Genomic DNA, 23,612 nt, shown 5'->3' with positions numbered 1-23,612 from the left:
ACTTGGTGTGACATACACTAATTACCGGGCTTGGCCTGAGAAGCAGCATTACTTTTGAGTTTTGTATGGAAAAATGGACGGCGGTGATGTGACATCATGTTGGACAGTACAGGCAGGTGGCCAGAGGGCTGAACACACTACCCTTGAGCTTGCTGGAGCATCTTCTTGTTAGTCTGTGCCCATGAGGAATTCCTTTCCTAATCAGATTATTTTGTGGTGTGTATGGTTTTTTTTTTGGAGGTTACTCTTCCTGAACCCCACTTACTTCCTGCCTGCTGGTTAAAGCAAAGTCCATGTTTGATAAAATTTTGTTCATATGGCAAAACCCCCGGAACCTTCCCCGCAGCTGTGGGCTTAGTGGAAAGAGCACTGGCTCTGTAGTTGGAAAGATCTGGGTTCTGATCCCAGCTGTGCCGTTACTAGCTGTCTGTGTGACCTTGGGCAAGTTGCTTGACTAATCTGAGCTTCAGGGTTTTCATCTCTAAGAGGGAAAATGATACTGGTCTTCGAGGGAGGTTGCCAGGATGAAATAAGAATAGAGACATCGGCGCCATGTGGGTGCTTTCCTGATACAAAAAGCTCAAGTGCTGCAAAAGACGAGGGTGAGGCCCTGGGGTTTGCTGGAAACTAAAACACATTAGTTCTATGAACTTAGATTAATTAGGTGTATAATTTTGTCTGACATCAAATACCATCTGATGTTATAAATTTATTTATTTTATTTATTTTTGGCTGCTTTGGGTCTTCATTGGTGCGCACGGGCGTTCTCTAGTTGCGGTGAGCAGGGGCTACTCTTCGTTGCGATGCGCGGGCTTCTCATTGTGGTGGCTTCTCTTGTTGCGGAGCGTGGGCTCTAGGTGCACAAGCTTCAGTAGTTGTGGCTCACAGGCTCTAGAGCACAGGCTCAGTAGCTGTGGCGCGTGGGCTTAATTGCTCTGCGGCATGTGAGATCTTCCTGGACCAGGGCTCAAACCCATGTCCCCTGCATTGGCAGGCGGATTCTTAACCACTGCGCCACCAGGGAAGCCCTCCATTTGATATTATAGTCTAACAGAGACAAGTGATCACAGGAGCCCAAGTTTTAAAAAGATGGACTCAAGGGCTTCCCTGGTGGCGCAGTGGTTGGGAGTCCGCCTGCCAACGCAGGGGACACGGGTTCGTGCCCCGGTCTGGGAAGATCCCACATGCCGTGGAGCGGCTGGGCCCGTGAGCCATGGCCGCTGAGCCTGCGAGTCCAGAGCCTGTGCTCCACAACAAGAGAGGCCAACAGTGAGAGGCCCGCGTACTGCAAAAAAAAAAAAAAAGATGGACTCAAAATTCTCTCAACCCTTTTCTTCTTTGGGTATTGGGGGAAATGTCATTATTGACTTTTAGCTGAATACTTCGTTTTATTAAAAGTGTATGTTTATTGAGCACCTCCTGTGCGCTAGGCCCTGTGAGTTCCAGTGGGAAATGTGACAGCCTGAGTCCCCACCCCTTGGCTGGTAGCAGCCTTCCTGGTGGGTGTCCAGGCTGGAGCTCAAATTTCAGTAGCCAGAGAGGCACATGTGGCCCGGGAAACATTTCACCGAAGGCAGCAAGAGTGACGGGGCAGCAACGGTGTCACGGGTGCATCCCAGCCGCTCAGCAGCAGCAGCTCCCTGGCATAGTCAGGTGCATTCTCACAGCATGCGGGAAGGTCGGTGGTAAAACTAGATAAAAATGAATCGGAACAGGCAGTTCCAAGATGCAGTGTGGAGGTGCCTCTGGGACATCGCTGGGATTCAGGACTGCCCCTCTGGTCCCATATGCAGTCCTGGGTTCACAGGCAGGCAAGCTCCACCTGCTGTCCTCTGGGGAGGCTGTGGCCTCGCCAGCATTGCAGAAGCACTTGGGGAGCTGGCACTGGCTGCAGAGACTTCCTGTGAGCTCCTGTGAAGCTGGCCTTTAGAAATGCAGGTTCCTGTTCTTCTCAACACTGATCTGAAACTATAGACAGAATCCTTTACAGTCGTGGGGAAACTTTCTGTTTGGTAACTGTTGTGACATTGCCATCAGCGCCTGCCTCGAGCGAGGTGGTAGTATGGAGAGGCTAGAGCACACGGATGGCCTTGTGAGGGATAGACCAGGAGAGGCAACAGGACAGGTTCAGACACAGGCTTTGGAGCTAGTGGCCTGGGTTTGACTCCCTGCCTTGTCACTTAACTGTGTGTGTGTGGCTTTAGGCAAGTTACTAATTTTTCTTTTTCTCACTTTCCCAATCTGTAAAATGGGGATACTAACAGTACCCACATCCTAGGATGGTGAGAGTTAAGGGAACAAATGCATGTAAAGTGGTGTCGGGCCTCAAGACAGGTGCTGGCTGGGAGCTCTGTCCCTCTGCTCTGGGGGATGGGGGGCCATCAGCACACACACAACATATAATCTGTTCCTCTGGGGTGTGTTGGTCAGCATTGCCGTAATTACCCAGATGCCAGAAGCTACTGTGGAAAAATTAAGTAGCTAAATATAGTGCTATTACAGAAGTCTTCAGCTGCTGGTTACAAAAGAAAAATGGAGGGCTTCCCTGGTGGCGCAGTGGTTGAGAGTCCGCCTGCCGATGCAGGGGACGCGGGTTCGTGCCCTGGTCCGGTAGGATCCCACATGCCGCGGAGCGGCTGGGCCCGTGAGCCATGGCTGCTGAGCCTGTGCGTCCGGAGCCCGTACTCCGCAGCGGGAGGGGCCACGACAGTGAGAGGCCCGTGTACCGCAAAAAAAAAAAAAAAGAAAAAGGTAGGTGAAAGTTGCCAGTGTGTATTGTCAGCATATATTAAGTCAAGTAGCTTGAACAAGTCCTGTCATTGATGTAAACCCTTAGGCACCCTGTTAAATTCTTAACTGCGATGTCAGTAGACAAGAACATCTCTTGTATGAAGAATCCTAAGGATTCTTCAGGCTCTGCTCATCTTGTGATGCTGTCCCTGAAATTACTCTTCATCTCATATAAATCAGCAATGCCGCCCTCCTTCTCTGATGGGTGTGCCCTGGATTGCTCAGGCTGAACCGGCCCTGCTTGTCTCTGAGCGACTTAGGCGCACGTTGCCAGGTGCACATCTCCAAGCTGCCAGCAAGTTCCCTCTTTCCCATGGAAGGCCGCTTCTCACTGGTGTGACCCACAGAGCTGTACAATCTAAAGAAAGCCTTGCGGTCTCGAGGTGGAAAAGTCTTTTGTGCTTAATTTTACTCCTTCCCACCAAAAGGTGCTAACTGAAGTGGGTCATTCCAGAACCATCTTCTGCATGCTGGCTGTGTGCCTGCACAGGAGGGACATGGCCCTGCCCTCCAGGAGCCTTTGGCTGTGACATTTGGAGGTAAGCTCCCAGAGGGAGGAGACAGATCATTGTTTGAGGTGCTGTAGAATTTGCTGGGGTGCAAGGGGGAGGTAGGGCTCCCCCTAGGGTGGGGGGCAGGAAAGGTAGCATGGAAGATAGGCAGGATCAGTACTTACTAAGCACTCAGATGTTTGCTAGATGAATGAGTGAACAAGTAGTGATCTTGGGAGGAGAGATTACCCACAGGGACATAATATCAGCCAGAAGTATTTAGTGGGCATTTGGAGGGGACACTTTCTGTATCCCCAACACCGTAGTAAACGATTCAGAAGAGAAGAGGGGTGGATATCTGATTCCCACCAGTGAAGGTATTGGGAGGAGAAAGGATGGTGGCCTCCATGGAGAGTGAGGGCAATGAGGCCAAGCCACAGCTCTGCTTCTCGGTGTCATGGCGTTCAGAGGAGAGGGGTCTGCTGCTGGCATCACCAGAGAAGATACGTGGGGTGGGTGGGGCTGGGCTGTGAGTTGGGAGCAGGGACAGCATTCTAGGCCAGATCAATGTCTGGAGGTTGGAATGAGCATGGCCTTGCAGAGGGCTGAGGATCTTGACCTCTTTGGAGCCAAGGGTCTGTTTTGGAGGTGAGAAGTCATGTGGGATTAGGTAGGTTGAGGCCTAGTGGAGGTGGTTCCCCAAGAGGATGACTCCTTTAGCCACCAGTTGGCTGAAGTTGGAGGCTGGCACATCCTGCGCACAGGCTCCCCAGTGGGGCGTGGGTGGCTCGGCCGCTTCTGGCAAGTCCTGGCTCGCGCGGGGAGCCTGCAGGTGTCCCCCGCGTCCTTCACTTCCAGGCCCTCTTTCTGGGTCTCCTCTTTGGCTCTTGGGGCTGGGGTACAGAGAGAGCCTAGGCTGCAGGCCATGGTGCTTTTCAAGTGTTACCAGTGCTTCCTAGGAAGCCTGGCCCCCTCTGCCCTTCATAGGCTCTGGGAACACGACAGCGGGTTTGGCCCCAGCAGGCCTGAGGGCTGCAGCCTGAATCTCTGAGGGCTCCTGAGGCCAGGCTGGGAGGGCAGACTGCTGATTTCAGGAACTGGGCCCTGCATCTGCCTCATCCCTGAGGCAGGAGCTCTGTTCAGCTGTCAGTGGTACGTGCAATTAGAGCTCAGATCTCCCCGGCTGAAGCCAGGCTGAGGCTGGCCTGTACTGCACTCTCTGTGGGCACAAGGAGCCTTTGAGGAGAAGGATATTTTGGAGATGAAGAGGACATAAATATCTTGCTGTAAAATGTTCTGGGATGTTAGCCCTAAAGAGTTGGCACGTGACTAGTATTTGCCGTCTCCTTCAGAGAAGCCTCTCCCTGCAGAGTCCTCTCAGACTCGAGCACTGTGGACACAGCACATCACATGAGAACATCTCCATGTGCATCAGTATTTTGTCTGGAAAGCCATCCATGTAAAATGGTGTGTACTTTTCCCATCCTTTTAGACCAATTTGGTAGGTAACATATTTAGAAGATGCTGCTGCCCCCGTTCATGGATTCCATAAAGCTTTATTTGGCACCTGCCATGATCCAGGCCCTGGGCTAAGTCCTGGGGTCCCAAAATGAGTGCACAGTCTTGGGACCCCAGAGCCAACATTTTTAGTGGCGGGCAGTCATGGGCAGTTGGGTGGGTGCCGTGAGTGGAAGCACGAGGTGTATGAAAGTAACTGTCACCTTGCCTCTCAGCAGCAGTTGTCCATTCCACGTGTTCTCCAGCCACCTCCCACATACACAGATCTGGATGGACTTCTCTGCATGGCAGCCTTGCTGTGCGTGTGTCAGCCTTATCACTATTCCACAGCACTTGGACATAGCTCCCAGCAGGCTGGTGGCTTACCTTTATTTCACTAAAGTTTCTAAATAGAACCATTAATTCATTCTTTCAAGCAAACTAGTATTTGTTGAACCATGACCAAGCATTAGGACACTAGCCTCCCCTGTGCCATGTTCCATCTGTTCTCTACCCTGCAACCAGGGTAGCTCATCCAGAAAAGCAAACCTGTGCAACTCCCTGCCCCGGATAGGAAGCTTCACTTTTCTGCATCACCTTCCAAGTAAAACCGCACTCTTTAGCATGCCTAAGACTTGAGCATGTGCTGGCAGCTGCTGGACACCTGGCCCTTCCTAAGGAGCTCTGCCCTGGGCTCCAGCCAAGCAGAGCCCCCCAGGCTCCTATCCACCAAGAGCTGTCTCCCTGCCTGGGAGGGTAGGGGCTGAGGGCGGTGGTCTTTTCTCCAGCCTGACCTCCATTTCTTTCCCGGGGAGCCCCTCCTCCGGGCAACCTTCCCTGGTCCTCCCTGGCAGGCCTAGGCAGCCTTCCTGCCTGCCTAGCATGCTGTACCGTTTGCTTCTCCCTCTAGGCTGTGAACTCCCTAGGGGCAAAGACGTGAGTCTTCCCTGGGAATCTGATACTTAGCACAGTGCTTGACACACTAAATGATTGTTGATTGAATGTACAAGTGAATCAGAGAAAGGATAAGGTTTGATGCTGGGTAATAAGATACGCCCTGCTCATAAGAAGCTTACAAACAAATATTTGGAATTAAAATATGTATGCAAATAGCCATAATACTGAACAGAAATCATTATTTCAGTAAACACCTACAGAGCACCCACCATGTGCCAGGTCCTATTCTAGGCCTTGAAGGTGCAGCATTAATAAACAGACAAAAGTGCCTTTTACATCTGGCAAATGCTGTGAGGATGTGGAAGAGGGCCCTCCCTCCTGAGCACGTGGACTGTGCTGTGTCAGCGGTGGCTCCAGGAGAGCAGTGACTTTCGCTGCCCCTTGTACCCCATGCATGGGTGTGTATGCGCTGCCAAGTCATGGAGCTGTGTGCCCATAAGCTCTATGCTATGGTCTGGGTACTCTCTGTGGGAATGTTAACCCACAACAAGAAGTTTAGCAATGAAAACCAGTGATAGCGGCTAGCATTTATTGCACACTTGCTCTGTGCCAGGCACCTACTCTGCTTTACGTGGGGGCTCTCAGTCCTCTCGACTGCCTCTGCGATTGTGAGCTCCACTTTACAGGTGGGGCAGCTGAGGCTCGGGTGGTTTGATGATGCTAGCAGTGGGTGGAGCTGGGATTTGGGCCCAAGCACCTGCTCTCTAGAACTGCTCTCCTGCCTCTGCTCTCAGCTTCCTGGGAGCTCCTTATAGTAGAGAGGTATTCCTTTGCAGTGACTGCCACGTACTTAAATGCCTCTGCTTCGGCGTGAGGAAGTAGCGTCCTGTCTGGGTTCAAGCCTGGTGCCAGCGTTTCTTAGTGTGTGACCCTGAGGACTCAGGGAAGAGAAGTAACCTGCTCACTGTCCTAGGCGCGAACATGGCATTGCTAATTCCTACTTCCCAGGATAGTTGTGAGAATTATAGATAACACCCGCAGCGCCAGGGTCCGAATGGCTCCGAGCCCGAGTGGTCTCAAAGCGTCACCTCTTCACGTGTGAGCGTCGCACCCGTGGAGACAGGCAAAGATGGGCGAATCAGGTGGCCTTTCACCTGGTCTGTGCAGGCTTGCCCCTCCCCTGCCTAAATGCCGTTGTTCTAGATGCCAGCTAGCGAGCTGCTCAGCTCTGGCCTTGAGAGAGTCAAACACTCAAGATGTTTTGCTGTCAAGCTTATTCTATGAAGATAGATTTTTATTTTCTCTCTTGATTTCAGTGATGTCAAAGTAACTTTTGTAAGCCCTGTAGGAGAAAACGTTTTCCATTTCTACTCAGTAACAAATAGAAATGCATGATTTTAGAACTGGAGAAGTCTTGGGCGCTCAGTTAGCCTGTGGTGGCCTGGCTGCACTGAGACACCTTTATACCAATGTGTGGGTGTGTATGGTGGGCCTGGTGCTGAGGGACCCAGGCATGGAGATGGGGCGGAGGCGCTTGTGTCCTGGGGCGGAGGGTTTTCTTTTTTAACAGGAGTCAGGAAGTTCAACCAGGGAGCTGGGGGAGGGACGGGGTGCTGTGGAAGCAGCAAGCTGGGGAGGGGGTGGACATGGTGGAAGCGGGGTGCTCGCTGGAGGAAGTGCTATTTATTCCCACTTTTCCAGCCTGATGACTTCCACACTAGGTCTTTTGGCTTTTTACCCCGGGGGGTTCACCGATTTCAGAAACCTCTCTAACCATCCCTGCCTCCTTTCACTGTTAGAGTTTCTGCCAAAAGCGGCTTGGTCTTCAGCGAGCCCTTACTTAACAGAGCCGGAACTTATCTCACTGTCAGGGCTGGCGGCAGCCCTTAGAGCGAAGAGGTGCCACTCATGCAGCACCTACTGGAGAATGAGGGGGAATAAGAGGGGGCAGCGACCTGGTCACCAGGCAGCTGTATGCTCAGGCTGCTTCCCGGACGCCTGGCTGAAGCATGAGTGTGTGCACGTACACTCATGCCGGGGAGACTGGGCGCTCCAGGGCAGGGTCTTCGGGGTGGTGGCTCACAGGTGGGGCATGTGCTGTGCTCAGGAACAAGTCCCCAGGTGTCGCTGGGCCTTTATCCTGACATCTGAGCAACGTGTGCCAAGAGGACAGAGCACGGTGAGCCTGGCTGACCAGTCTTGAGGAGGAGTTCAGGTCTAAAATAACTTTGTTTAAACACATCCTTCCTCTGTATGTTATTATCTGTTCTGATTTGAGTTAGATCTGAGAACTGGAGTTTCTCACTTTCCATTTCATCCATTTTTCAGCTTGTCATTTTGAACATTTAGATTAAAGATTGATAATGCAGTTATTTTTAACATTGTTGAAGTTTGGGATTTGTGCTTTAAAACTCTCAAACGGCAAGGGTGATGAGCCACAATTTCTTCACCCTCCTACTTGATGAATACAAATTCCAGGAACAGGGGATAGGGCTGGTAAGTGTTGGGGGTGAGATCTGAAAACCAGGAGTTGGGACTGAGTGAGGCCGAAGGCAGTGACAGGACTAGTTTGGGTCGGCACACAGGTCAGGCTCAAGGTGGCTGGAAACTGAGGCTGTACGTAAACAGCAGCAGCAGCAGGCCAGCAAGGAGCCTTGATGTCTAACGCTCTTGGGGCCCTGCCAGGTAAACTGCATTACCCTGCTTCCAGTATGGGGAGCCCGGTGAGGTCAGGTTCAGGGGAGCACTGAGGTGAGGAGATCCTAGACCTTCTGTTCCAGTGCAGGACAAATTGGGAGCCCAGATGGTGGGTGAGCTGGAAGGTAGGTTGGAGAACTGGAAGTGGAATCCTGTAGAAACGAGGACTGCCAGAGTACAGTTTGAGAGCAAGGCAACGAGTTCATGGTTCCCCAAGGATACACCTTACTCCTTGGTCCTTTCAAGCACATCACAGATTTTACAACCTTAAGATCGATTGTGACCCCTTTTTTGGAAAGGGAGATTCAGAGTAGGGGTTGGGATGGATTGAAGAAGGGTGCCTGAGACAGGAGGCCCTGCTGGTGTGTACGGATATGGCCTCTGCTGTGCACTCCGCAGGGAATGCGGGTGGGGAAGTAGTGGCACTGAAAGGCCCAGTCCTGGAGCCGTCTCGGCCTCCCTGGACATGGCGGGACGTGGAGATAAACTGACTGGGAACTGGAATTTCACTGAAAGCCGTGCAAGCGCAATGAAGGAACTGCGAGGCTCTCCTGCTGGTTTGTGCTGGCAGGTGTTAGTTGCTCACTTGTCATCTGTGGAGTTAATATCTGATGATGGGCTGAGAGGTGATCCTTTTTAGCTTTTGTGGGGAGAGCTCAAGGGACTCATTGGATTAAGAACTCAATAAATAAAGGATCGTGACTTACTTCATTGCCTGTGCCTCTAGCTGGGCACTCAGCAACTTCTCAGTCCCCTCCTGTCTACATGGAATGGAATCTCTGCTCCCAGCATCATTTGGGCATTGAGAAGATATTACAGGGTGCCCTCTGTGTGCCTGGCATGGTGGATGGAGAAGAATAAAGGCACAGTCCTTGCCCTCAAAACCCGTATGTTACCACATTTTGCATGTGACAGCAGACATCGCGGCAAAAGTAACAGGGAGGGGTGAGCTGCTGGGGAGGGGGTACCTTCATGGAGGGGGTGGCATCGCGTATAGCTCATGCTCTGTGGGCCTCAACATGCTGCCTCAGGCCTTCAGAAAGTGGCCTTGCCCCAGAGGTCCCTTGGCTCTTACCTCAAACATTGTTTCCTCCAGGCAGTCCCAATCTCCTGGAGTGTTCCTTCCAGGAATTGCCACCGTCTGTAACTGTTACTTGACCGAAGTCCCACAAAGGTAGGGATGATGACGGTTTGTTCACCATTGCATCCCTAGTGCCTTTCCTAGGCCTTGGCACGCAGTAGGTGTTCACCCCGTATTTGTGAGTGGCAAGAGGGTGTTGCCAGACCCTCAAAAACTGAGAGTTGGGAGTGCTTCGGGAGGTCGCCAGCCATGTAGCCAGCCAGATACCTGGAATTGTGAAGGTCCCTTGGAGGTCACCTAATCCTGTCCCCTCTCTTCATTTTGTGTCTGGAGGGACAAGATGAAGAAATGGCAGGTCTTGGGGCTTCCCTGGTGGCGCAGTGGTTGAGAGTCCGCCTGCCGATGCAGGGGACACGGGTTCGTGCCCCGGTCCGGGAAGATCCCACATGCCGCGGAGTGGCTGGGCCCGTGAGCCATGGCCGCTGAGCCTGCGTGTCTGGAGCCTGTGCTCCGCCACAACAGTGAGAGGCCCGCGTACCGCAAAAAAAAGGAAATGGCAGGTCTTGTCAAGTGATGGCTGCCCCAGGCTAAGAGCACATCTGACTGGGAAGAAACCCACCCTATGCTGTGAACTTACCAGTGCATACATCCTCACAGAATCCACCATACAACTGAAGGGATAGAAGCGCAGGCAGAGAGACCTGGTCATTTCTTTCAGGGCAGGACCAGCTCTTTGCTGCTCCCCTCGTGAGCAGGGGTAGAGGGAAGGTGGCCTCATCAGAGAGGGCCAGGGGCTGATGGCCACCTCTTCAGGCTTGTCTTTCATCCTTATCTTTCAGGCTGATTGAGAAGCTCCTGGAGCCTCTGGGCATACTGTAGCAGCTTTGGACAGAATGTTGGTCTCTGACTTGTGTGCACATGCCTGGAGGGGCACCACCAGTGGCTTTTCTTTCTTGTCCAGTCAGCTTGGCACAGCTGGCTCACTCTTGGACCTGCCTCTCCAGGGTGTAGAGGGAGCAGCTCTGGTGCTTGGGACTTCAGAGTCACAGGTTAAAGAGCATGAGCGTTCTGAGAGTAAAATCAAGGTCATGTTTGTCAAGCGGTCTTAGTAGTTTACAGGTTTGGGGGTCCTGGCATGAGCCTCACCGGCACCAAGAGGAATCAGGGGGATTCAGGAGTGGGATTCATATACTGCGTCACAGTCTTGAACTCTGTGGCCTTTCCTGGAACCTGCAGGGCTGGTTGGAAACATGCACATCACCTGATATGGACCCGTTAAGTCTTCATTCTACATGCTCTCTATTCTCAGCCTGAGGAAGGTTCTAGAAGGTGGGGTCTGCCTCCTTTTGGCTGCATGATTATGGGTGACTTTGCCTCTTCAAACCTGTTTCCTATTCTGTAAAATCCTCCTGCCTGGGATCATCACAGGATTAAATGAGGTTGCATGTAGAGCTGTGAGCACTCTGCCTGGCAAAGGGTAGGTGTGCTCTATTATGGTGCTGCCACTGATGGAAAAACTCTGTGTGCGGCACCTGTTACCAAGAGGTTTGCAGTCCAGCTGGGGCAGGGAGGCTAACATGCACACTTGTGACCCATGTGGAACAAGCTACGACTGTGGGGCATGGGGACAGTGTTTGGAAGGGCCCTCGTGGCCCCCAGGTGGACCAGCCAGCAGGACCCTATGGTGGGGAATTGGTGTCGCCTGTCTGCTAGCGCAGGCGATCCAGGCCCGCCCTCTTGGTAGTCCGGCAGGGATGGCAGGTGGTATCAGGGTAGCCTCTGTGGGGAAGACCAGCTGAGTCTTAGCAGAGAGCTGAAACTGGGGCAGGTAGGATGGGACTCGTTCAGCACCACCTCCTTCTCCATTTCTTTCCCTGCTTTTGGCACCTAATCCCTCCCCCTTTCTAATATTATGGCTTTTGTGAGCATGTGTTGTTGTAAACTGTACCCTTGCTTCATGTGCAGCTATTTTTAATTCGCATCAAGGCATCCTGTGCCCTGCCGTTCTGTTTCTTTTTCTCCTCTCTGCACTGTGTGTGAGGTCTGTTCCATTGCGGTGTCTACACAGTCCTGCACTTTCTTCTTGCTGCCACACTGGGGTGCCCCCCACATTCACCCATGCATTCCCCAAGGGGGAGACCCCTACGTGCCCTGTGACCTGAGCCAACATATCTATGGGGATAAAACTCCGGAGCCATGTGGCTGGGTCCTCCTAGGGCATGTGTATGCTTAGTGACTTAATTACTGCCTGGCTATCACAGGCTTGCCCCAGGCTGGTTTCCGCCATTGTATTCAGAAGGGATCCTGTGTGCCCAGCTCCGCCCCACACTTGGCATTTCCCGCTCTCTACAGTGTGCCAGTCTGTACAGGTAAAGAGCTACCTTGCTGCTCTCATGGGCAGTCCCACAGTGTGAGCATCTCACTCAGGCCTTTAGCCCCATGGACTTCCACTTCTCTCTGAAGTTACCACTTCATACCTTTGCCCGTGTTCCCCGGGGGACTCTCTTTCATGTTGATATGTAGGATTTCCTGGGATATTCCAGATTTTAGTCCCTTGTCAATTTGGACAATTTAGACAGATTAGTAGACAGTATTTGAATCTGTTAGCTTTGTCCATGTTATTGGTTTCTGAACAGAAATCCATAATTTTTGAAGTAATAAAATTTATTTGGACACGCACACACGCACACACACACACGGATGTGTGTGTGCGTAACCTTATGGCTTTTACTTTTGAAATTTTGTTTAAGGAATCCTGCCCTGCCCTAAGTCACAAAGATATTTGCCGACATTTTCTTCGAGTCGCTTTATGGTTTTACCTTTCACGTTTTTATTGAGTGCCTGACGAGACGCAGTGAGTGGAAGGCAGGTTGAGAAAGAGCGGTGAAGAAAGACAAAGGTGCTGCGGCACCATCGGAAGGCGTGTGGGGGTGGTGTCCTGTGTGCTGCGGGCTCTGGTCTGCCCAGGCCCGGGACGGCGGGCAGTGAGGCCGTCTGGGGGTGGCATGGGCAGAGGGGCTGGCTGGGGGAGGGCAGGGTGGTCCGGGCCGCAGGCCTAGGAGCACCCTCTGTGTTGTGCATCAAGTCAGCAGTGAGACAGCCAGAAGCTCACTGGGGTTCCTGGGGACATCCAGAGTCCACAGGGATTCTTTGTGATGTTGAGATGAGCCACTGGAGGGAAGAGGTTCATGCCTCAGGGCCAAGGCAGCACAGGGTGGGAGAGCGTGAGCTTTGGGTGTTCCTGCCTGGTTCGCTTCTCACTTGGGCCACTGGTTTCACCCTGGGACTTTGGTTGTAATCACGCAATTTGTCTGCGAGATGGGCTCGATGGTCACCGACCAAAGAGAAGGGTAAAAGGAATAACATGGAAGATGTACGTGAGGTGACCCTATAGGTCCTCTGACCTGAGCCCGCAGTTCACACAGGTAATGGTAACTGAGCTGGCACTGGGGGCCAACAGGTGGGAGGAGCTGCACGTCCGCATTCGCACTCCCTCTCATCCACCTGGGATCCCAGGGGTCCCACTGACCTGCGGAAACCCTCAGCTTTCCTGTTGCCTTTGGCCACTGTGTTCCACAGAATGGAGTTGGCCAAGGTAAGTAGGCTGTAAAGTCGGAGAAGGAAACATTCTCCAGTGTCCTTGTGAAAGGCACTTCCAGACTGTTTACACCCAGAGGATAAATGAGGAACTGGTGCGACCTGTTTGAACAGTCCTTCCCAGCACCCCTGTAATTATAAACCCGCTGTTTTTTAGGCAGAGCCCACTGTCTGTGCTCTGATTCCTGATTACGCAGTTTCTGCCAGGGGATGTCTGCAACTCCAGCCCCGGACTCATCTTAGCTGACTGAAACCAAGGCTTGTGTGACACTGGATTCTCAGGGCCTGGGGCAGAGGAAAGCCAGAGGAATGATGAGAGCCAGACTCACAGGCAGCCGGGAGGACAGCAGGCAGCAAGGGGCCTCTGGGCCCAGGTGAAGGGCACTGAGGGTAGAAGGGGGTAGGGCGACCCAGATTCCCGGGAGGACGGCAGGACCGGTCGGGCTCCTGGTGAGCCTAAGGCAGGCCTTTTGGTGATTGGGTGGAGGGAGGCGGGAGACTGGTTTCTGGAGGACTCTGGAAAGGAGGAGGACTCCACTCTCTCCGCCTGATAGGTCCAGCCTGCAGGAACCCCCCCCTCCCCCCACAACCCTGAGGTGCCTGGAAGTTGGGATCCTGCTACCTCTGTGCCGCCCCCATGTGCCACCTGGAGGACAGCGCACTTCCTTTTTCCTGCTTTCCTGCTCTCCTCCCCACTGCTGTGCCCCAGAGTCAGCAGGCTACTCATACCTCCCCTCCAGGGGCTTCACCTTCCTGAACCCCACCGTTCCCTGAGCACAGCACCCTTTCGGATGAAGGCCTGACCCTCAAGATTTTTCACCATCTGACTGACCCCACCTCGCACACCACTTGCTGTACCCAGCGCCCAGCTCAGTCTCTAGTCACCCCCTGCATTCTGTGGTCCACGTTCTTTTCCTGGTGGACTTCTCCCGGAGCCAGGTCTCCATGCTGTCACACTTTCTTCATTTTGCCAACATTGTCTCTGCCAGGAATCATTTCCCTCACCTCACCTTTAATCTGTCCACTTGTCCTTGAAAATTCAGCCTGGTTGTTGCCTCTAGTATACCTGCCCCACCCCTCACCCTTCCTTCGGCCAGGTGGGTTCCTGAGGGGAGAGTAGGGGTATCCCCCCCTTGCACCCAGGCACTTGCATGTTGAACATCTGTCTTTAGCACCTTGGTATCTGAGGGGGTGAGTCTGAATCTAGAGGAAGTTAGGAACATAGATGGCTTCAGACCTAGTTTTTAAAATGGGCATTTTATGAACAAATCAATTGATAATCAGGATTGGAAGAGAGCTTGTTTATTTTCAATTCCTACCTAAAGTTATCTGTCATTTGGCCATCTCAAAACAAGCTCGTATTTTGAGAAGCAAGAGAGAAGCTTTTTAATTACAAAACTGATAGAGCAGAAATAGCTAACCATGTATGTCCTGACTTTAATGTATTATCAGTTTATCATATATTTGAAATTAATTTTTCTTGCATTTTACAAAACAGTCATTATACCTCAATTTTAAAAAAGAGAACACACTCTACCAAAGGAGACACATGGATGGCAAATAGAAACAAGAAAAGATGCCCAGTATCATTAGACACTAAGAAAATACAATTAAAATCACAATGAGATGTTGCTACATACTAAATGGCTAAAATAATTTTTTTTAAAAACCTGATAATACCAAGTGCTAGTGAGAATGCAGAGCAATTAAAACTCTCATACGCTGCTGATGGGAATACAAAGTGGTCCAGCCACTTTGTCTTACAAAGTTAGACATACACTTACCATATAGCAATTCCACTTCTAGGTACTTTGTCTTATAAAGTTAGACATACACTTACCATATAGCAATTCCACTTCTAGGTATTTACCCAAGAGAAATAAAGACATATGTCTACACAAAGACCTATAGGAAATGTTGATATCTTCTTTATTTATAATTGCCCCAAAACAAAAACAATCCAAATGTCCTTAAACAGGATGAAAGGGTAAACAAATTGTGGTGTGTCCAATTTAGCAATAAAATGGAGTGAACTACTGATACAGGCAACAACGTGGATCAGTCTCGAAAGCACTGTGGTAAGTGACGGAGCCTGTCACAAAAGCCAGGCCGCATACAGTGTGATTCTACTTATCCTGGACATCGTGAAAACGGGACAAAAATCAGATTAGTGGTTGCCAGGGCCTGTGTGGGGAGAAGATTGACTGCAAGAGGGTGCAAGGGAACTCTGTGGCGAGGTAGAAGTATTCTGTACCTTGATATGGTGATGGTTATACACAGTATACATTCATCTGAACTCATCTAAGTTTATACCTGTAAAGGGTGATTTTTATTTTATGTTGACTGTGTCTTATTTTAGAAACACACAGTGGCTCTGCTGTTAGGCTGACCATCAGCGCCCTGCTCATCAAGTGGGAAATCCACATTGCTCTGCTGCTGTGTGTTTTATGGAGATGGAAACAGTGAAACCTGATGAGTGTCCCCACGTGTGGGCTGAAGTGATGGTCTGTCACAAGCCCATATGTAGCCTTTCACTGAGCAAAGGACAGCAAGGCCGATGTTGCTGGAGCATCTCAGTGCCTGTTGTCATGAGCACTCCCCTTTCCCCTTGGCCCCGGCATTTAAACCTAAAACACGTGCTTCCAGGAACAACCTTCGTATTCCTTGCTGCTTTTCAGATTTCAAGAGTTGTCATTTAAATATGAACAGTATCGAGGGAGGGAGATGAAAGAGGGAAGAGATATGGGAACATATCTATATGTATAACTGATTCACTTTGTTATAAAGCAGAAACTAACACACCATTGTAAAGCAATTATACTCCAATAAAGATGTAAATAAATAAATAAGAACAGTATCTATTTGTCGTGACGTGGATGGACCTAGAGTCCGTCATACAGAGTGAAGTAAGCCAGAAAGAGAAAAATAAATACTGTATGCTAACACATATATATGTATGGAATCTAAAAAAAAAAGTGGTTCTGAAGAACCTAGAGGCAGGGCAGGAATAAAGATGCAGACATAGAGAATGGACTTGAGGACACGGGGAGGGGGAAGGGTAAGCTGGGACGAAGTGAGAGTGCCATGGACATATATACATTACCAAATGTAAAATAGATGGCTAGTGGGAAGCAGCCGCATAGCACAGGGAGATCAGGTCGGTGCTTTGTGACCACCTAGAGGGGTGGGATAGGTAGGGAGGGGGACGCAAGAGGGAGGAGATATGGGGATATATGTATATGTATAGCTGATTCACTTTGTTATAAAGCAGAAACTAACACACCATTGTAAAGCAATTATACTCCAATAAAGATGTTAAATAAATAAATAAAGCAAATAAATAAATAAGAACAGTATCTATGGTACGTGTTGATGGGCTATACCAATGTGTACCTTGTTAAGAAATATCCTTTTCTTTTCCCTAAATCTTTTTACAAGGGTTTTGAAAATCAGGCGGGCAGGTTTCTGAAGAGCCAACATATTTTAATATTGATTGCCAGTATGAATATTATTGGTAACAGTGGGATGAAAACCAGATCTACATCGTGGTTTCCTGTCGGCTGTCAAGTCTGTATTGAGCTGTGATTATCTTAGCTCTTCTTGCCACCAGCTCAGCAATACTGAGTTGTGTTTTGTTGGTTATTTTTTTCATCCTGCTGTAAATTTCAAAATGACAGTAAGGCCCTATTTTAAGGGAAGTGAACATGTGATGTCACTTCTAATTGGTTGTGAAATGCTTGCTTTCTCCTTCCTAAAAAGGGGCTGCTGAAGGATGGAGTTGAAAACTCAGGTTCACCTTCTGTGTTTTGGTGAGCTGCTGACCTGCTCTCCTTGCTGCGGGTAGCAGCCAGGCCACGCCTGGGAGGGAGGGGTCTGTGGAGGAACCGATGACTGATCGTGGGGCCTGAGAGCTGTTTGTGCACTTCAGCAAGACTGCTGGAAATCATACCAGACCTCTGGAGAAGCCCACCCAGACACCTGCCTTCCAGGGATCCTCGCTGTTCCCATGGGAGTGGGGTCATCTCAGCCCGTCCAGAGCTCTGGCCTCAGGGACAGCCCTTCCTGGAGGGACCACAGTCCCCTTTTCTCCCGATGCCCATCTCCATGTGTTCTGTCTCTTTGCAAGGTCTTCCTGCCACTCCACTGTATCCTCTTCTTCACCTGGCTAACTCAGCACAAGATGGGAGGGACTCAGGCAGTTTGAACTGTTCATAAGTCAGGGTTAAACAGGCTACGTGGCAGAGAGAGGACTATACCCTTTTCTGTAGAGTGGGAACTAGTCCTCCATGTTCTCCAGGAGCTTCCAGATTGACTCTAAATGGAGATGAAATATGAGAGTGATTAGCCAGGCAGAGACATTTAGAAATGGAAAAACTGACAAAAAGGTGACTACAGTTTTTGAAGACAGTTGGGAGGAAAGGGTTGAAAATACAGTCGATCATTTTTCTGTCATATTTCCTCCAAGTGCTCCAGTGTCAGCTACATGGTATCCTTTCTAATCAGCAGGTCAGTGAATGGAACATATGGAATACTTTGATTTTTCACTCCAAATTAGCCGCTAATATTTTCTCAATTTACTCTTTTCAATTACTCTTTTATTATTTATAATTTAGATAAGCTAACTCTCCTCTCATATGTGAGATAAAGTAATCAAGCCTCACCTTGGCTCTCGTCAAAGCAGATAAGAGTGTGAGCTTTGCCCTCGAGACTCCTACCTGGAACCATTTGAAAACCTGCTTTCAGCTGCAGCCCAGCCTCTAGGACTGCGACTACGCATCTTAGAAAACAATGTAACTTCCCTGAGCTTTGGTTTCCTCATCTTAAGATGGGGACAGTTATTCCTACTCATTAGGGCAGTGGCAATTTTTGGGGTGTAAAACACCTACTGTGGTGCCTGGCATGTGCTCAGAAAGTGGGAAATAGTGTTTGTTGCTCTAATTGGGAAGTAATAATAATCTAGCATGTGGTGACATCTCAGCAGTAGGCACCTGAAACCTGCTTATTCCAGTAATGCTCAAAAGGCCTTTAGCCAAGAGTCTATAATGTTAATTATAAAATCATTTTAATCTGAGTTACTAAAAAATTATTTTTCTGTTTTTGTTGTTTTTCATCTTTCTAGTTAGACATTACCCACTCTGGGAAGCTGCGTGAGATGCCCTCTGGGTGCCCTCAGCCCCTCGCTTCCCTCCATCAGAGCCCTTCCCACTCTGGCCTGTCTCCCTCCCTGAACCACGGGTCAGAGCATGGACGCCGGCCGCATGGACATTGAGAAGCTCCGAATCACTGTTTTGCGTGTTTCTGCTAGTGATAAAAACGGGGAGCTGGTCATGTAGCAATGCAGGGTGCCTTTGAAACAGGAGTGGGGCATGAGCACCCAAGAGCCGGGCTGGCGTGGAAGACGTTTCTGCAGCCGCGGCCCCAGGCCTCACGGCGGGGCTCTGTTTCCTAGGTCGGGAACTACAAGCGGACCGTGAAGCGGATCGAGGATGGCCACCGCCTGTGCAGTGACCTCATGAACTGCCTGCACGAGCGGGCACGCATCGAGAAGGCGTATGCGCAGCAGCTCACCGAGTGGGCCCGGCGCTGGAGGCAGCTTGTGGACAAGGGTAGGGAGGCCACCGCATTGGGCGTCTCAGCCCCAGGCGCCCAGGGTGTCTCAGCTCCAGGCGCCCAGGGCAAATTGTCGACCCTTTCTGAGCCAGTTTCCTCTCTTGGAAGATCGGGGCAGGAGTTTGTCTCACAGTTTCGGGGGGCTGTGATTCGTCACCCAGCAGCATAGCCTGCATGAGCTTTCCTCCCCTTTCCTGGGGACACAGGACTCCTGTCCTCGAACAGCATACAAGACTCCTGTGGCAGTCCTTGTCGTCCAGAGGACGTGCTGCGCTTGCCAAGTTAACAAGGAGCAGCTCCTTCAGGGCCCAGCCTTGAGTAGGCTCCTATCTAGTCAAAGGCCTTGCTGCTCAGCACCGTGGTTTCTGACACTCAGGCTGTTTATCTGTAAGCTTGGCCAAGTAGTAAGTCAGATAAGACTAGATGGTGACATCTGGCAGGCTTTCTAATACTGAATTTTAACAGGAATAACTACAGGTGTCGTATGATGCAGGCTTTGCCTCCCCTCCCTCCCTAGCAAAAACTCAGAAGATTCTAGAGCTTGGTGACAATGCTGCTGTGGATATGGATTGTGCTCAGAATGCACTTCCCAGCAGTAGAGGGGGAGCTCGATTGATTACAGGATTTCCTGGGACAGAAGTGGGTTAGCGGGGGTTTCTCAGGGTATGTTTTGGGGCAGACTCTTCCACCATGACTGACTGTCCTCAGGGGAGCCGACCAGGGGAAACCAGGCTAGGGCGAGGGACCCCCAGGCGACTTCAGTTGGGTCTAGACCAGCTGCCCGTGTTTCACCTGTTGCTGAAACGGGTTTTCTGTGGAGCTTAGCACAGTGCCATGGTACAGAGTGGGTGCCAGGGAGTGGGGTAGCCATGCTTGGGTGAGGAGTGACTGGGGATGAGCCAGCTCCTTCAGGAAGCGGTAGCTGTTGTTATTTTATTTCCACCTGCCTGAATCCCCTCTCTCAGGATCCAGCTGTCAGCGCCGTCCATTCTGTTGATTCAGAACCTGAGGTTCATAAAGCACTCTTGCCCGCTCACTTTGTGGATCCTGCCACAAGACCTAGGCAGGACAGGGAGCTGCTCGTTTTGTAGACATGAGGGATTACAGGTTCAGAGGGTCTAATGTTCTGTGTTTATTCGTACATGCACACGTACACACACACACACTCACCCACCCGCATACACTCACCCACACACCATGCGTCTCTGTGTCATTACCCAGCTCCAACAGTTATTGACCCCCGGGAGCGCCTTGAGGGCAGGTGCTGGGTCTTCCCATTTCCGTCCTCAGCTTCTGTCATAGCCCATCTCTCCCTCCATCACCTCACTCAACAAAATGACGGGCCACATTAGGAGTTTTCTTCCTGAGAACAGTGAGTGGGGTGACCCAGGCAACCCCACACTGCTATCTAGAGAATTCTGTCTGGGCCAGAGTAGATTCCTGTCTCCTCCTCTCCTTCCCCAGGACAGGGCTTCCATTCTGCTGAGGAGACAGTCCTTCATTCAACAAGCAGTTCCCAGGGTCCTGCTCTGCATGGAATGAATGGGCCTTGGGAGAACGTGTGGTCCAGTGGAGGGGGAGCCAGGGGCCAGCAGGAGCCCGTGTGGGTGGGCTCCGAGTGGCCTGGCAGAGAGGTCAGCTCATTCCAGAAGGCCCTCCTTCTCTAGCCAACCTTAAGCAAATCAAAACTTCCAAGATGAGGAAACTTGAGTTTTTCAAGAGCTCAGTGACTTTACAGAAAGGAAATGTGTGTAATCCCCCAGTTTCTCTAACACAATAACAGATCCAGCTTCAGTTCCTTATTCTTTTCTTCATCCCAGGAACTGAAAAAGGAACGGCACTGAGAGAAAAATATCTGAAACAACCAAAAGGAAACCTCTCAGCCGGGCAGCCAGCCTGCCGGCCTAAAACCCCATCCCAACAGCTGAGGGAGGTTAACAGAGGAAATCCCCTCCCCCAGGGCCTGTCTGGGCCCCACAGTGCCGAGTAACCCACCAGCTTTTCTCCTGTGCCAGGGCCTCAGTACGGGACGGTGGAGAAGGCCTGGGTGGCCGTCATGTCCGAGGCAGAGAAGGTGAGCGAGCTGCACCTGGAGGTGAAGGCCTCGCTGATGAATGAGGACTTCGAGAAGATCAAGAACTGGCAGAAGGAGGCCTTTCACAAGCAAATGATGGGAGGTTTTAAGGAGACCAAAGAAGCCGAAGATGGCTTTCGGAAGGCACAGAAGCCCTGGGCCAAGAAGCTGAAAGAGGTGCATCCCTCCTGCAGGCCCCTGCCTGGCCCCCACAGCCTGCTTCTCGCTGGCCAGGCCTCCCACCTGCAGCGCCCCCTCCTGCACTCCCAGGGGTTCCTGCCTCAGCTTTAGGCACAGAATGCTGCAGCTGGTAGCCAAAGGCCCGCGCTCAGGCCCGAACCCTGTGGTGCCTAATGTTTACCCATGTTCAAGACTCTGAGTGCTTTATGTGCCTCCTTTACATAATCCGTATCAACCCATTTCCCAGTCTTGGAAACAGGATGAGAACCACACACAGGGCGTAGAGCTCAAAACCCAAACTCTCTCTCTCTCTCTTTTTTTTTTCCCCCAATAACTCCATGTCATGAACCTTCTGGTCTATCAAGAATATTAAATCGATGCAAACTATTACATTTAGAATGGATAAACACCAAGGTCCTACTGTATAGCAGAGGGAACTATATCCAATCTCCTGGGGTAAACCATAATGGAAAAGAATATTAAAAAAATAACGTGTATCTGTGTAAAACTGAGTCACTTTGCTGTACAACAGAGATTGGAACAACATTGTAAATCAACTATACTTCAAAAAACAAAAGTTAAAAAAAAATTAAATCCACAGTTGCCAAAGGTTATCTGAGGTTAAACTATTGTAGAATAGTGCTTCTTAAATTTAAGCAAGCTTGCTAAAACCCAGATTCCCAGGCCCCACCTCCAGATATAATGATTCAGTAGGTCCGAAGTGGGGCCTATGGGACTTTCCTGGTGGTCCAGTGGTTAGGACTCCGTGCTTACATTGATGAGGACCTGGGTTCAATCCCTGGTCGGGGAACTAAGATCCCGCATGCCACGTGGCACCATCAAAAAAAAAAAAAAGCAGGGCCTATTAATGCTCAGTTCTAATGATCTCCCAAGTGATGCCATGCTCACTGGTCTAAGGACTACATTTTGAATAGCACAGTTTCAGAAGACCTGTTGGTAGCACTCAGGAGCTAGTAAGTAATATCCTAGATGGAAAACCCTAGCTCTTAACCACTAACAGTGCCTCCCACAGCCCTGGGAAATTGTCTATTACAGAGACTTAAAAGTCCATTTGGACTAGTAAAAAGGATAATTTTAAATTGTTCTTTCTCTTGTATGGGTTTTTCTCTCAAATTTGCAATGATACTGATATTCATTTTTGTAAAAGTAGCAAATGGAAACCATTGAGTCTCACCCAGCCTTGGCTTGCTGGAGGCTGTCATACCTACCCCCCAGCCTTCAGCACGCGAGGACCTGCAGCCTGGTCTGCCCAGGCTCAGGGTGGACATGCCACTTCCCTCCAACCCTACTCCTGCCACTGGCTTTTCTCAGGAGCTGCACTGCCTTCCTCCTTCTCAGAATCACCCGGAACAGACCTCCGTCTTCAGGTTGTAGCAACGGACTTTCCTTCTCTGCTCTGTGCCTTGGCTTTTGCCACGTCTCCTTTCTCTTCCTTCTTGTCTCTGGTCCCATTTGTAATGACACTATCTCCCTCATGAGGCAGTGGTTACAAACTCATCTTTCTTCTCTAGAATGAAATCTGTGACTTTGGCTCAAGTAAGAAGTGTCTATTAAATTACATATATACACACACATACACACACATCCATATCTATATATATACATGTGTGCGTGTGGAGTGTGCCCATAACCCTGCCTCCCAGCATTACACTCCTCTTGCGTTGGGTTTCCAGCTGCCTGCCGGCTCTTGCCTCAGATCCACACCTCCATCACATTCTTGCTCCATGTCACGTGCGTGGTTTTCTCTAACCGTTCCATGTACCGCTCTGCCAGCCCAGACCCACCCAGTGCACCTGCCTCTCCTCCCTGCTTTATTCTCCTCCTTGGCACTTGCCACCTTCTAATTTACTCTGTACTTCAACTGTTTCTTGGGGTTGCTTCTCCCAGCTAGACGGTAAGCTCCATGAGAGCCCAGGCTCTTTGACTGGCACTGTACCCCTATTGCCTACATGTTTCCTGACAGCAAAGCAGATGCTCCATCAATAGTTGCTGAATGAACTCCTCTGTTTTACTTGTTGTAATTAATACTGAACATACAGCTTTGTACCTGCTCTTTCCTCTCCTCTTGAGAGCGCAAGCACTTCCCACAGTCTTTGTAACCTCTAGCGAGGATTTTGAACTTTAAACGTGGTGTTCAGGAACTCATTCTCCCTGTAGGTAGAAGCAGCAAAGAAAGCCTACCACGCGGCGTGCAAAGAGGAGAAGCTGGCAATATCACGAGAGACCAACAGCAAAGCAGACCCGTCCCTCAACCCTGAACAGCTTAAGAAATTGCAAGACAAAGTAGAAAAATGCAAGCAAGATGTTCTTAAGGTAAATTGTGCACTTCTCTTTACATATTAAGAGCACACGCCTCACCCGTTCACACATCTGGCATGCAGTGCACCTTTGCCGCTGCTTGGTCAGATGCTCGGACAGACGGCTGCATCAATGAAACACATTCCTGCCCTCAAGGTCACGCCTTACCTTACCAGAGCCATTAGTGCCCACCTCAGGACCAGGGCAGACCCGAGTTCTGGGCAGGCAGGGGCAACGGGTGACTCCTGTGCGCGGGGGACAGGGCAGTGGGGCAGCGGGAGGGAAGAGCTTGTGCAGGACACGAGTTGTGGATGTCAGCAGCGGGGAGCTGATGGGTGCACTGGTTCAGAGGGTCATGAGGACCAGACGGCCGGCGGCC

The 23,612-nt window shown here is 50.6% G+C and overlaps 1 protein-coding gene across 4 annotated transcripts in view; it reads left to right on the top strand.

Annotated features, from left to right (window-relative positions):
* The window catches only part of PACSIN2 (protein kinase C and casein kinase substrate in neurons 2), a 141,432-nt gene that overhangs the window by 99,961 nt on the left and 17,859 nt on the right, over nucleotides 1-23,612 (top strand). For 3 of the 4 annotated variants that reach the window (XM_022597153.2, XM_022597152.2, XM_089921413.1), the window contains exons 3-5: nucleotides 18,500-18,656; nucleotides 20,676-20,911; nucleotides 23,093-23,248. In XM_022597153.2, the coding sequence (XP_022452861.1) occupies nucleotides 18,500-18,656; nucleotides 20,676-20,911; nucleotides 23,093-23,248 (549 nt within the window). Of the gene's footprint in view, nucleotides 1-1,092; nucleotides 3,330-18,499; nucleotides 18,657-20,675; nucleotides 20,912-23,092; nucleotides 23,249-23,612 lie in introns of those variants that run through there. The other variant, XM_089921414.1, reaches the window with a different exon arrangement.

The sequence above is a fragment of the Delphinapterus leucas genome, chromosome 11 (assembly GCF_059928025.1).
Source record: "Delphinapterus leucas isolate spDelLeu-1000000601 "Yukka" chromosome 11, BTC_Dleu_Yukka2, whole genome shotgun sequence".
Taxonomy (NCBI): Eukaryota; Metazoa; Chordata; class Mammalia; order Artiodactyla; family Monodontidae; genus Delphinapterus; species Delphinapterus leucas.
The sequence above is the reverse complement of the archived record's forward strand: the minus strand, read 5'-3'. Positions and strand labels throughout refer to the sequence as shown.